This window comes from Cyprinodon tularosa, unplaced genomic scaffold, assembly GCF_016077235.1.
Source record: "Cyprinodon tularosa strain WSP-4 unplaced genomic scaffold, ASM1607723v1 ctg1031, whole genome shotgun sequence".
NCBI classification, from domain to species: domain Eukaryota; kingdom Metazoa; phylum Chordata; class Actinopteri; order Cyprinodontiformes; family Cyprinodontidae; genus Cyprinodon; species Cyprinodon tularosa.
This window is the reverse complement of record NW_024037818.1, coordinates 35,789-51,078: the sequence shown is the minus strand read 5'-3', so window position 1 is coordinate 51,078 and position 15,290 is coordinate 35,789. Positions and strand designations below refer to the sequence as shown.

The 15,290-nt window shown below is 36.9% G+C and overlaps 1 protein-coding gene across 1 annotated transcript in view; it reads right to left on the bottom strand.

Annotated features, from left to right (window-relative positions):
- Positions 1–503: 503 nt before the first annotated feature.
- The window catches only part of LOC119780981 (tetraspanin-4-like), a 44,027-nt gene continuing 29,240 nt past the window's right edge, over positions 504–15,290 (bottom strand). Inside the window, exons 4-5 of the mRNA XM_038281266.1 lie at positions 7,492–7,575; positions 504–1,015 (exon numbers count right to left, since the gene is read on the bottom strand). Coding sequence (XP_038137194.1) covers positions 947–1,015; positions 7,492–7,575 — 153 coding nt within the window. The 3' untranslated portion in view covers positions 504–946. The remainder of the gene's footprint in view (positions 1,016–7,491; positions 7,576–15,290) is intronic.

Below are 15,290 nucleotides of genomic sequence, written 5' to 3'. Positions count from 1 at the left end.
AGCGTCTCTGGTGTTTTCAGCTGCTGGATTATGCTTGACGGCCTAAGATAGGAAATAAAAAAAGAACCTTAAGAAGTCACAAAAAGGACCGGAGGAGACTTCAAAGACTGCAGATGAGGCTCTGTCATTTTGGCTGTGACTGGTGCTGAGGGGAGATTTGCCCCAGGCCAGTCCCAAGGCTCCTGCCACTGCATGGCTCATTGAAATTCTTTGACTTAAGACTTGGTGCAGTCCTAATGCTCCATATAAATGCAGCTAATAAATAAACCAAAGGATTCAGAGCAAGTGTACTAAACGTATCAAATTGATGCCTGATTAGTCTGATAATTACAAAATGTTTTGATGAATCTGGAGTGTCTTAGCTGAGGGACTGAATGTAGTATTTTAAGCACTGCTTCCTGAGAAATGTATGAGATTCTTCTTGTTTATCAGCCGCTGGTTTAACAGAACATTAAAGACGTTCAGCTTCTCCTGCATTAGAAATTAAAACATGACGTGTGCCGATTCGTCGACTCAAAACATTTAATTCACATCATTGCAGGAGACATGCATTTGCAGCACTAAACCCAGTGCGCCTTTCTCAGCTGGAGCTCCTATTTTCAAAACACAAACAAATCTTAAAATAATTTAAGCAATACACATATTTAAAAAAGGGGTTACATTGTTTTATACAGGTTTGTTATACTTTTCAGTAAAATATATCACAAAAATTAGCTTTTAACACAGAGCAAAACATGACTAAGGGATAACACTGAGCTGGTTGATAGCAGGAATACTGTGAACTGGTGACATCCTGGAGCAAATGTCACACAGAGGACAAGCTTGGGAAAAAAAAAAAGTTTTTCAAAGAAGAGGGAGGACGCTGGGGGTGGGGATTGTTTGGGGTTTGGAGTCCCTATCAGATGAGAAACAATCCGAGTACGCAGAAGGGCAGACGGGTCGATCACTAGGCATAGAAAGTCTCTACTTTCACTGTCTGGCAGAACATTGTCATAGAGAAGACCAGACCCAGGATCTGTGGAAAAACACACAAAAAAACAGAGATTCATGAAGACAGCTGCAGTGGAAACAAAAGCTTTTCAGATAATCACAATGTTACTTGTTAGCTATAACTAACAAAAAATATATATGTATTTCTCTCAAAGTGCTGCATCCAAAACTCATTTCTTAGATAACAACAAAAGGAGAATCCGTCCACTCAAATCTCTGAAGCATTTGCTGATTATATTTCCCACTGATTTTTATCACAAACTCTATTTGTGTTCCAGTATCTCCAGAGAACGTTTATCTTCTATTTATTGCATTTTTTTTTATTGAATTATTCTTCTGTTTCGCACGATGCAGCAGTTAGTATTGCTTTTGCCTTTCAGCAAGAAGCCTCTCAGTCTAAATCCTGTTTTCAGCTTGCATGCTCTCCCTTTGTTCTCTCTGGATTCCTCCTACAGTCCAAGCAAGGGCTGGTTAATGTCTACCTAAAACTGCCCTTAGGTTTGTATTTTAAAAAGATGGTTTAGATAGAAAATAATGTTCTGGTGCAGAGAGGCACAGGCAACTCTGGGCAGGTGGTCTCTTACAGGTCTGAACTGGTTCTATGGAGCTTTCTGGTGGTGGGTGTGTCATGGTGCTGGAAGGGGAAAATGGTTATTGACTATGGTATTGACTATAAGGCTTTCAATAATCTTATTCTAACTGTAGAAGTCCAGAAAAACAACACTGAGAAAAGAATAATGTCTCATAAAAAGAAAAGTTGCACTAAATACTTAATCTAATGATGTTTTAGGTAATAGTTTATACCTGGGAGTTTAAGTCCAGCCCTCCAGGGCCACAACCCTGCCACTTCTAGATGCATTCCCTCCCCTTAACACCTGAATTCCCTCATTATGTTATTTAGCTCAGCAGTGTAACCAACCTCTCAATAGAACCAAGGAAACTACCAGATAAGTGGGGCATGATAACTAAATGCTGCTTCTCCATGTTTGGTTCTGGTTAAGCTGATTCAGTTTGAGCAAGAAGACCTGAGGCATCCCGGTGGTTGACACTGACAAGTCTGTAGTGTATTTTGGTACTGATCCATTCAGTGATTTATTGCATGACAGAAGTATTTCAAAGTCCTTTGGTTATGATGCAAGGGGTCAGTTAAAGGACTTTTGGTCTGGGATGATTGATGGATGGATGTTTAGGTTCTGGGTTTTGTTGACTGTGTTCTTACATGAGAACACAATTTACAAAGCGGGGTAGATTACTTTTTATTAAAGAGATGAAAAACACCAAACAGCCCTTATTTAAGGAAACCTGCCATTACAGAGAATAAAAGTTCCAATAATTAGAGTAGAAATGCTATTTTTTTATTGCAGGAAGAACATTATACATGCTTCAGACTAATATGCAGCCTTGTTTCATTAAAAAAACTTCTTAGCTGTGAAGTTACCACCTAAATATTTCAGCTTGACTTAAGCTAAGGATTATAAAGTATATCTACATATGAAGGGTGTGTGTGCTTGGCCTACTGCCAAAGGTTTTTTTTGAATAACAAATAGAAAATAGTTTTAGTTGCTGTTACAGAGGTACAGCTGTACACTGTTTGCTCTCTACCTGCTAGGAGTGGCAGAGCTAATTCAATTTAACTCCCAACTGGGACACAGTCTCCTCGGTGCATGAGAGTTGCCAACAAAAGGACACACTTCATTTATTGCAGCTCAGTTCATTAATCTCTGGATGTGAAGCATTGTCTATTCAAGTAATCAATTTGAACAGACAATGACTTTCTATATTGAAGAAGTTGAAGGGATTTAAGGCCGATGTGACTCAATCAGGTGGACTTCCTTGAATAAATAATTATTTGATGATTAACAGTACTGTGTTAATTAAATCCATCCATCATCCATCCATCCATCCATCCATCCATCCATCCATCCATCCATCCATCCATGCATCCATCCATCCATCCATCCATCCATCCATCCATCCATCCATCCATCCATCCATCCATCCATCCATCCATCCATCCATCCATCCATCCATCCATCCATCCATCCATCCATCCATCCATCCATCACCAATCTCCAGCAGTCTATTGATGGAATGCAGAGTAAACCCTGGACAGGACATATTCTATCACAGAGCTTTAATTTGGCAGTATATAAATAAATTATTTAGATGCATGTTTTTATATAAATTTTTGAAGACAGGGGTGCAACTACTTTGTTTCCATATTTTGGGGAAAATTCACAATCGCTGAATCTCTGTGGCAAACAAACAATGCTTGGATTTAAGAATTTGATGTTTCTTTTTTAATCTGTTCTTAATAATCGTAAATATGACCTTAGTTTCCCTTAAATCCATAACAACAACCTAATGTACACGTTTGAAATACTTAAAATAAGATATATTTTACTCAGTAGTTCAGTTTTATTAGAAACAGACGTTCTTTTTGGCTGATGCACACTGATGGTGTTTGTTAGTCAATTTGTAATTTAATGTTTCCACCAACTGAATCAGCCAAAATGGGCCATTTTATTATGTGTTATTTAAAAAGCCACAACAAGTGACAACAGTAAAGATTTATTTTATTTTTGCCAGAGATAAGTAGAAAGGTATTTGTTTTAGCCAAAAAATTCAGATATAACTGTCAAACAGAAAGAGGAAAAAATACAGAACAGAAAACAGAAACTTTCTAGAGAAGATTATCATCTGGATGAGATAACCATACTCTGCCACTACTCTGACCTCCAGTTCTGCTGTGAGTGGAATGTGACAATGTCTAGACTTAATGGTCTATCCAGCAGGAACACCCAACAAGCAGGGAACACTAGGGAATTAATGTTTAGCAACAAAGCAGGGCTAAATTTGTTGCTAAATTCTAAATTTTGAGGGTAATCTCTCATTTTACAAAGTAAGTGGAATGAAAAGATAAATGGTTCAAACTAGATACCATACATTTTCTCAGTTTTTGGTGAACTTAAAGGTGTGTAAAAACAAAAGGACGATCCTCAGCGAATCAGGTAGACTGATGCAGCCTGGAGTCTAAGCAACAGCGGCAGTATGTCCCCCTTTCTTCAAACTTTTCTTATTGGGTATAAAAAGACATTGAAGATTCCTGATTCTTAAAAATCACTTTCATAACCCCTCAATGTACTCCAGTTAAAGTATTAAATCATAAAAAGTATGTCAAAAACAATTTTTTGTCTATTTTTACACTATACTCTAATATATATTCTTTCATTGAAGTGCTTAAACCTCAATGTTTACCAGTTCCCTGTAAGGTGTAGAAGAGTTAAAGATTGGATGGATGGATGGATGGATGGATGGATGGATGGATGGATGGATGGATGGATGGATGAAAGATAGATAGATAGATAGATAGATAGATAGATAGATAGATAGATAGATAGATAGATAGATAGATAGATAGATAGATAGATAGATAGATAGATAGATAGATATCCACATGCTGCTTAAACATCTCTTGGTTGTGGGGGTTAAACTGATCTCTGAGGGTGAAAGAAACAGTTAAGCAGCAGGATGTCAATAGTTAATACTCAGAGACCTTCTTTTTAATTTTTTTTTTAGAGCATCCTGTGAGAAGCTGGTTTGGATTGAGACCTGGGGATTTTGGAAGCTGGGTCAATACTTTAAGCTCCTTGTCTTGTTCCTCAAGCTGTTTGAGCGGTTTTAGCAGTGTGGAGGGCCGTGTTGTCCCGCTGTGGGAAGCCCCTGCTGTCAGGAAGTGCTGTTTCCATTTGTCAGTGGGTTGTCAACGTAACAGCCACATGAATGCTTGGGACTTGAAATTTCCCCTACAGAGTCTTGCATTGTTACAGGAGCAGTTCTGTTATTCACCTCAATAGTTAAGTTTGCACATGCATGACCAGTAAAGGTTCTCATTACAATTACACAAATGTTTAGATTTTTATGTAGGTGATGGAAATGGGACTCCATTATGAATAAACTGAGAAATATTCGTCTGCCGTTTAACTGAGTGCAGTGCTAAACTGTTTTAGCAAAATTGTATTATATGGCTCTTAAACTGTGAAATAAAGACAAAACTGAAATATTACACTGCAGTGTGCTCAGATATGAGTATGTTGATGTTTTTCAGTGCGTAATTAAATAAATCAAATGAAATCCTTTCAGGAAAAGTAAAATTTTCACTCATATTTTTTTTACTAAAATGTTTCTGAGCATTTCATTTTACATTTTTCTCCCAGCAGGGACTTACACACAAACCATATATTTAAAAGTTCATGGCTTAAACAGGATCTCTAAAAGGGTTTTTAAAATGTTCCGCCGTAGATGCTCTGGGAATTATAATAAAACACTTGGAACAATGATTGCTCCACTGTATGTTATAAATCATAACGTCACTCATTAAAGCAAACTTTGTCACATATAGACATATCAGGGGTTTTTGTACTTGATTAATAAACTGGAGCTGATAGAATGTTCTTAAAGACAAAATACCTACAGTAGGTCCTACAGTATGTTTAGAAATTTAGTTATATATATATTTAAAAACGCATACAGTCTGTGCATATTCTGAAAACAGAAAGCAGAAAAATTGATTGTTGAGACATTTAAGCATAAAATATCAGATAAATGCAGCACTATATAAACAGTTGACATATAAATAACCTATTGTACATAGAGCCCCTGCAGCTATTTTTGGCAGCTCACTTGGGTTTATATTTCCCTTTTTTAAATTCCCTTGTTGTTTTTAAGGAACCAAAAGGTCACTTAGACAGCCCTGACACTTTCAATGATTTAACGAACTGTCCTTCCTCAGTGCAAAAGCTTTTCCAAAAACCTACAGACTATTTACCTGCATCTCTAGCAGCTCTCTAAAGTCTACAGCTTAATTTCCTGCTTTTTGAGAGGATTTTTTTTCTAGTGTTTTTTTATTATCATCACACTGTCACAAGTACAAACCAACAAAATTCACTTTCTGCATTTAACCCATCCCCTTGGGGAGCAGTGGGTTGCCGTTGTTGCGGTGCCCAGGGAGCAGCGTGGGCGTTAAGGGTCTTTGTTCAGGGACCCAGAGTGGCAGTCAGTGGAAGTGGGGCTTGAACTCAGAACCTCAGAATTCTTAGCACACTGCCCTAACTAGGCTGCGACTCCCTTAGGTTCCTCTTTTTTTACAATATGACGATATATTATAAAAATGACATATTGTAAAAATACATGTTACTTAACCAGAAAGTACTATTTTGTACTTTTTAGGATAACACATCTTTTTCATGTCACCAACTAATTTGCTAACAGCTATCTTTTCCTCAAAAGAAGCCCGTATATTATAGGTAATGAACCTGAAAGTACTTGGTAAAAAGTTGCACAATTTGAAAAGTAAGAAAATTGTACAATCTAGACTCAATTACTTGCATACATTTTTCTAAAAATCAGGTTACAACTGAATTAGTACTGGGCTACAACTGAGCAAATTAAAAGGAGTCATCAATAAAACCAACCTATACATCCCTGAAAAGTAAACTATATAAAGCATTCTGCAGAAAAAAATCATACATTTGAAGAAGATACCCAAGTATTTCTGAAACTTGTCAGTTTTAAGAAAAGAAAGGTATAAACTTCACAGGCTACCTCCTTACAAGCTGTTTTGGAGATTTTGGAAAGCAATCCATTTGTTCCAAGTGTTCATGTTTAATTTGGATAAAATACTTCACCTTTACAGGGAACATGAGCCATATTATATATTTCATAATGTTATAATGTAGTTTCAGTGGTTAATTGGGCCGGTTTTGCATTATAATCATGTAATTTACCTGTGTTAATGTGTATTGTACACGATTACTAAAGTTTTACTGATCTTTTCAATACTATAGAGACTTTTTTTGTGTCTAAACAGCTCATTCTTGTTTTAAATGATCAAGTATTTACGGTGCAGAAATGGAAACCTGGGATGTTATTTTTCATTTGTTTGGTTTTAATATTTCTGATTAACAAGGCAGGATGTAATGCTACCATCAGATGTTGCATTAGCAGAATTATATCAGGTTAAACCGCATGGTACAGATTCTTCTACACTAAATGGCATTTGACACCCTGGAAATGAGAACACACTAATATAAGGCTGTGTCTCTGCTAACAAACACCACAGATCTTTGAGATAAATCTGCCAGTAATTACATGTTCTTTTCCGGTTTTCATTATTTCTCAAAAGGGTATTGACAGAAAATCAGCCTGCAGCATCAGGGGAGTGTTCTGAGCTTGATGTTTTCAGGCAACATGGAGTATCTACCCTCTAAGATTAGGGAAGCACATCACGAATCACTCAGCTGCAGGGGAGATAAGAGAATATTACGCAGAGCTAAGCTCTCCATGTGGTCCTCAGAGGAAGTCCTCAAACCCCCTGTGTTCAGGTCTTAACATTGTAACAGCGTAAGACTTATTAATGTCATAGACTTGAGCTCTTTTAATGTTAAATACATGAAAGAGGGAGTTTATGTGAAGGAAATTTCATTTTTGAGCTGTCATTACCTGAGTGAGAGCTGTGCATAGAGCAAAGATCCAAAGGGCCACCAGGTTCTCGTTTAGCCAGTCCTTTACTCGCTCGTAACATGGCTGTGAAGAAACACATAACCAGAGATACTAAGCAAACCTTAGCACATGAAGAGAGACTACCATGAATGTGTTTAGTAATATACACCTGTTAAAGGGGCATCTATAACTACATCTTCAGCATGAAGGTTGCACTTTAAAATGAGACATCCTGAGATTATATATATACAAGTTACATTAACACCAAAGAAAATACACAAAATATTATCTTTGGAAAACATTGTGATTCATTACCATCTAGCAATATCCCATTGCTATGAACATTGAATGCTCCAAAAGAGTTTTACCCCTTGCATATTTATTGTTATTTTTTGTTCTCTTACCTAAATATTTCTAATATTAAAATTAATATTTTTTAAATTAAACCATAATAACCTGAGGGAATATGAAGTGCAAAATCCAGATCTATGAGCACTAATTGATTTTTGGAAATCCAGGTTCAGTTTCTGTAGTCAGAATTAGGCTTAAATCCTGTCAGAACTATAAAATGAGATAAAAAGCACACAAAAAAAAAAAAAACACCTCAATCAAACATACAACAAGTTTTGCCTCATATTTGTGACCTACACCTATAGCTAAAAACTGCTGCCACCCTCTGATCATAAATCACAATCTTACAATCTTAAAGAATCCTTTAAAGAAAATCCTGTATCTGGATTATGATCTGGATCATCACCAACAATTTATGGATTGTTTCTTGGCATGAAGCACACTCTGGTAAAAATTTAATTAAAATCCATTAATAAGTTTCCCTGTACACAGACAGACAAACACAGACAAAGTCCTAAAAATATAAACAGTCATTGAACCTTGGTTGAGTCACTAAAAAGAAATAATGCAACTGCTTTTGGCATTTACCTAATCAGATTTAGTTACTTTAATGCAATTATTTTATGTCCTACCCTGCTAACATGAAACAACTGTGTTAAAAGAACTAAATATGATTAAGTAAATACCAAAAATAGTTGCATTATTTTTTTCAGTGATGCTGGTTGAAAAGAGGAACAACACTTTTAGAGGGAATATTCAGTGGGTGGACAACATACAAGTGAACAGTTTATGAAGGTGTATATCCTATTCTGGCATAGAACAAAAAAAAAAAAAATCATACAGTCAAACATGTTGGTGACAGGTTGGTGGTCATGTGCTGATTGCCTGCTTCAAAATAGCATTTTACTTTAATAATGGAATCATCTTTTCAGAGCTGCTTTTCATACTACCTTGGATTGTCTTTGACTGGTATATTTTTTATGATTTGAAATATTCAAAACTGTCAAAAAAGCAAAATTAAGATAATTGATTACAGTGTAAAAACTTAAGATCCTTTTCCTTAGAAATTATATAAGCTGTATGCAAATAGAGGATAGAAGTAATTAGAGAGCTTTTTCCACCAGATCAATGATATGCGCAAGGGAAAACGATATCTATTATCTAAGCAAAGTTAGTGATTTTTTAAGTCTAAATGAAAGCAAAAACCAGAAGTATATGGCTTGAAAGACCTTCCACTTAGTTTCGTCTTAAACTATGTGTTGACTTATGATTAATACACTGCAGGAGAGACTTCCTGCTATACAAGTGTTATCAAAATAGGCTACGGCACTTATCTAATTAAATAATTAATTTTAACGTGTTCTAGTCATAGTGTTATGCTGTATTTTTTTAATCTTAGCACCTCAGGAAGCTGAGTCAGAGCCAGGAAACCAAACAATCTTTTCAGCTTTTTACTGCTGCTTGAAATGTCAGTGAACCAGAAAATATATACACCTGAAAAATGCTTCTGGGCTGGATCAATATGGAAAGTAATGCAGTGGACCTAAATTTAAGACAGGTTTGGGGGTATTTATCACACTGTTGTCCTACAGCAAGTCTCTTGGATCCCGGAGCTGCAATGGAAGTTATATAAATTTATATTTTTATGGTTATACTTCCACTGCAAGCTTCTATAAAACAGATTTGTGACCTTTCATGGTGACTTCCAGCTCAGAAATTAAGTGCCTTTACTGCCATCAAGCTCTTTATCAAAATGTTAACAACCTAAAACTATTTTTAATCAGTGTTTCTGGGTACCAAATAATTTGTTATGACAAATTAACAAACACACTGTCATTAGGCCAGGTACATAGCATAATATGGATTAAGTTCTTTGATTTTTCCAGTGCATTTAAAAGGATTTAGCCTTATTTACTTTGTCACAAACTCAAGAGGCCTGATGCAGATACTTCAACAGTCACCTGGCTCAAAGACAACCTGGCAAACAGACCACAGTTTTTTAGACTGAAGATACAACTGTCAAAGCAGGTAGACAGAAGCACAGGAGTGTACTCTGTTCACCTCCACCTTCCAGTACAAGAGAGAGTCCAATCATCTGCAGAAATTATCAGATGACTCTGCAGTTGTGGGGTGCATCAGAAATGGACAAGAAGCTGAGTACGGGGAACTGCTGGATTGGTTTGTGGTAGGATCTGGAAACAATTATCTGTTCCTAAATATAAGTGAATAAAGGGAGATGATTTGGGATTCCAGAACAAACAGAGGCAAGTCAATCTGCTTCTGCAAGTCAATGTTACCATCATGGGAGAAGAGGTGGAGCTTGAATACCTCAGTCTTTACCTGGACAACAGACTGGATTGGAGACAACCTTACCAGAAAGTTTGAAGAAAGTTAGTTCTTTCGGTGTTTGCAGCAATATGCTCCATATTCTTAATATGTCTGAGAGTCTTCTCTCTTCTGCTAACATCTGCTGGGGTAGCAGCGTCAGAGTAAATGACTAACTGAATTGTTCATTAAATTTTGCTGGAGCTGACTCTCAAGCTTCTTCCTCTATGCCTCTTGTTTTTTCCTAGCTAAATAATAAGTTGCTTCTTTATACTTCTCAGTAAATACCTATTTCCATCACCAGCTATCCAGGGTATAGTGTTGGGTAAGTGTCTCACTGTTTTGGTGGGGATGGTGTTATCTACACAGTTGGTATATAGTACTAACACACACAGTCATTGCACTGATGAGATCTCAATTTGGCTGGAGAAGTGCATCCTGGTATGTAACTGCAATAAAACCTTGTGTACTTCTTCAGTCTCCTGTGACCATTCATCTTATGGTGCTCTTCATTACAGATTACCTGATAAAGGGGCTTTAAAAAAAATATAAGATTGTGATGTGATTTCCCAAAAGGATGTCTAACTTTAGGGGACTGTGGCTAGAGCAGAGTGCTTGGGCTCTGAGAAGGTTTCCAGTACCCAGTTTGATCCCCATGACCTGCAGTCTGGGTTGCTGAGCAAAACCCTCAACCCCTGATTGCTCCCCAGGTGCCTCACAATGAGCCTAGATTTTTGTTTTCTCTGATACAGTAGCCCAGTGTTTCCCAACATTTTCTTGAATTGTGTACCCCTCTGGGCATTTTTTCTTAGCATTAATAACCCTTTCAGTCAAAAGTATTGGTGATTGTCCAAAAGTGGAACCTACAATAACTGATTATAAAATAAAAAATGTTTTACTTAATCTTTTAACTAGAGCATTTAATTCTTAGATCTTTTATTCGAATCATCTCAGAAAAAAAACCTAAACATAACATCATATTATCAACCTGTATTTATAAAACTGGAGCTCCTCTGAGTAACTCCCCTATAATCACATATAAACTGGATGAATTGGGAACAAAATACTGAACAAAATTTATGGTCAGACTGCCCTAATTAGTTTTATTAATTTTCATCAAGACACCCGAGCTGCTTTGATGAGCTCAAAAACAGCTCAGCAAAACAGCTGATCCCAGGCTGTTCTCTACATCCAGTCTGTTCCTCTGCTTGGTTTTGATGTGTGTCAAAGCTGAAGGTGAACTCAAAGAAAATCTTACTCTTTGGTTGATAAAAGCTTGTTTAATTTTTCAGTTTTGTCCTCATAAACCAAAACAGATCCCAGCACACCCTGTTGGTAATCACTGCAGTAGCTGATAAACTGTTGCAAGTGTAGCAGAGACTGAGACATATTTAAAAATCATGAGTTATTGCCACAAATGTATTTGGCTGTTGCATCTGTATCTTAGCAACAGCACACCTTATGACATCACACGTCAAGTTGGCAACATCTTGAGCAGCTCAGACCTTGAATTGATAATTTATCTATTAATCAGACAAAGCTGTCACTTACAGTGGTTCTACTCTAGGTTTCCGGAAGTGACAAACCTTCACAACCCTTTCTCTAAAGAGTGTTGCCCAACATTTGATGATCTTTTCAACTAAGAACATTTCAGAACTTCTTCCATTCTAATTCATATGAGGAAATAAGTTTCAGATAAGGAACCAGACTTTTGCTTTCTGGCATAGGTTTTTATTCACCACAACAGACTGGATTTAGGGGTAAAAGCACCCTTTGTGGAGATACTAACTTTTGCCAACTGCCCCTCTCCTGCACAATCCTTTTATCTTTCTTAAAGAAGAGACCTATATAATTGATCTCCTCCCCAGTAGGGAGCAGTCCACATCTCCGTGGTTGTACATCATGGCACTCAGAACTAGTGTAATTATTCTCCGGTTCAGCCCTTTGTGATCTCCAGTCTAAAATAAAATAACCATCCAAAAATATTGTTGAATGTCATTTAACAATTGTTGGAAGGTCTTAGCTTCTCTTTTCTAAGATAATTGAGGCCCTTTTTTTCTTAAATTGGTCCCCTAATGTTTTGTCCATTTAGCATTTACCATTTTCGAAATATTGTCACCAAGTTCAAATTTCCAGAGAAAGAACTTGTCTTTCATTCAGTTTAGAAAAGTAATCAGCAGAAAATTGGCATAATACTACCCCAACAATAATTCCAGACTAACCCTTCTATTTAGAAAAGACCGACAATCAGCTTTAAAGACACATTGAGCTTTTGGTCGAAGGTGAAATAACTGTATGCAATCACAGGTATTGATTAAGCTCCAGATTTGACTTTTGGTGACAAAACACGACAAAGTGGGCATACTAACATTTCAAAGATGGCCCTTAAAGCTGCAAGCATAAGCACATTTGTCAACTGAGCCCTGAATGAATAAAAATAAAGATAACTTGTATCACCACTTACACTCTTGCAGAAGTGGTGAAAGGTTACTCTAGGTCTTATGCGCAACTTTTTTATAGTTCTGGATTAAATTGATATTATAGGTATATTTACATGAAACCAAAAATAAAAAATAAAAAAAATAAAAAAATACCACCAGCTCATTTTACATTTTTGGAAAGCAGTAAGATCCTATGAGTGAAAACATGTCTGAACTGTGGCCGGATCTTAAAGCTTGGAAGTGGTGGACCTAATGTGTTACAGTAAGGACCTATCCAGTCAAAAAGCAGATGCTTGAGATGGGATTTAAGCCTGAATTTTAAGAAACTAAGTGAAAAAAAATATCATGAATTTGAGGAGCACTAATGGAAAACCCTGGAAAAACCCCCATAATGAGTGTTGAGAATGGTTGCTGAAACCATGAATTAGTTGACTTTCTAAATTAAATCAACGTTCAGGCATAAAAACAGAGAAAATATGTGTCCAACTCTTTTCAAAGGTTTAAAGTCATGGTTGGAGTTGACTTCTAGGAATTCTTCCAACAATCCTGCTGATCCTCTCAGTCCTTCTTTTGCTGATATGGCAGCATATGTTTCTCCGAAGGAGACTTATCACCATCTGTATGATTTGATTTAGTTGAATTACCTCACTTAAGTGCCTTGAGATGTATTATGCATTGGCATTATATGAATTAACAGAATTGAATTGAACTTTGTTCCTATTGTGAAACATGGAGGAGGCTCTGTTATGTTCTGGGGTTGCGTTTTTCATCTGGCATAATCTCTGCATCATCAGAGATGGCAAAAGTACTCACTTTCCGTACTTGAGTAAAAGTACAGATACTTGTGTTAAAAAATACTCTGGTAAAAGTGGAAGTACTGATTAAACTTCTTTACTCAAGTAAAAGTAACAAAATACAGGCTTGTAAATTTACTTAAAGTATAAAAGTAAAAGTAGAAACCACTTTTTTCATGCCGTTGCCTACATTTTAAATGGATGTCTGCCAATAGGACTAGATCTCCGTTGTGTTCATTTTCAATCATCTCCTCGTCCATGCTACTATGCTAACGCCACCGCCACCAAGCTGCAATGATTTGCCGCCAATGAATACCGCCGAATCTGTCGATTCATCTTGTAGTGGTGCGTCAAATGCAACGTAGATTCTCATCCAATTAGATTAAATTTGGTATTGATGACGTGAAAAATAATAACGGTAACTCCACTGAAATGATTCAAAACTAAAGTAACTAGCCAATTTTTTAAAATGTAAGGAGTAGAAAGTACAGATATTTGTGTAAAAATGTAAGGAGTAGAAGTAAAAAGTCGCCATAAAAATAAGTAGTAAAGTAAAGTAAAAATATCAGAAAAATCTACTTGAGTACAGTAAGGAAGTATTTGTACTTCGATACTTCCCATCTCTGTGCATCATACAATGGAATCATAAGACTATTAAAGGATTCTGGAGAGAAAACTGTTGTTCAGTATCAAAACGCTTGGTCTTAGTTGCAGGTCATTGGTCAAGGACAAGAATGGCTGAGAGGAAAACATTGGACAATCCTGAAGTGGTCTTCTATGAGCCCTCACCTAACTCCTATTGAGCATCTTTGGAAGAAGCTGAATCATGGCAGCTGGAAAACACAGCCTTCAAAACTGAGACAACTAGAGCAGCTGTCTCATAAGAAGTGGGCCAAATTACTGCTGAGAGGAGCAGAAATCTCCTTGACAGTTACAGTAAATGTTGACTGCAGTGGTTGCCTCAAAAGGTTGGGCAACGAAATATTAAGTTAAGAGTAGTGTTGCGCCGATACGATACCCAATACCTGGCTGTGCAAAATTTTCCAATACCGATCCTGATACCATCTGTTTGAATTTGATGTTTGTGCTTAGATATGAAGAACTGCATAATACTTTGATGTCAAATAATTGCTGTTACAGCTGGCGTTGTAAATTTGTATGTAAATGTAAGTGTGCAGGTGCCAGTTGCTGATTGGTTCCAGGACGATGACGACATGACATCCCATTGGTGGCTTCCCGGAAGTGACAACTATAAAAAGGCTGCTGATGTGGACTTCCTGGTTCCGTCCTCCACTCTTCCCAACTGGCCGTACTGTTAACATCTGAATATTCTGGAGCTTGTAAGAGTGAGCTGCCATTTCTGTGTCTTAAGTTTTCTTCTGTTTTCTTAGTTAGGGAGGTAAGGTGACTGTCATTTGTTTACTTATACTGCAGTAGGTAAGTTGCTACATTTCTTTGTTTTAGACAGTTGCTTTTTGTTTGTTATTTTTGGCATATAGCTCTCTCTGAAGTCATTTCCTCCATTTATGATGTAACTTTAGAACTATTTTTCTTTTTGTAAATAAATCACTTTCTAAAGATGTTTAACTTTGTATGTGTGAGCTGCTCGAGATGAGAAGAGGATGGATCCACTCTTTAATATGTTATGGTCTGGCAACCCTAGACGGGTCGTAACAATTGCCATCATGGCTTTGTCAAGCTGCTGCCTACCTTTGTAATGCAGGAAAAAGACTAATACAAATTGAATCCAGTAGAACATTTTATTGCCTAACTGGAATGAGTGACATTAGTTGAATACACTCTTGGCTCTACAAATGGTATTAGTGCCCTATTTGTTGGTACTCACCGATACTGATACCACCATTTTAAGGCTGGATCAGGGCCCTTC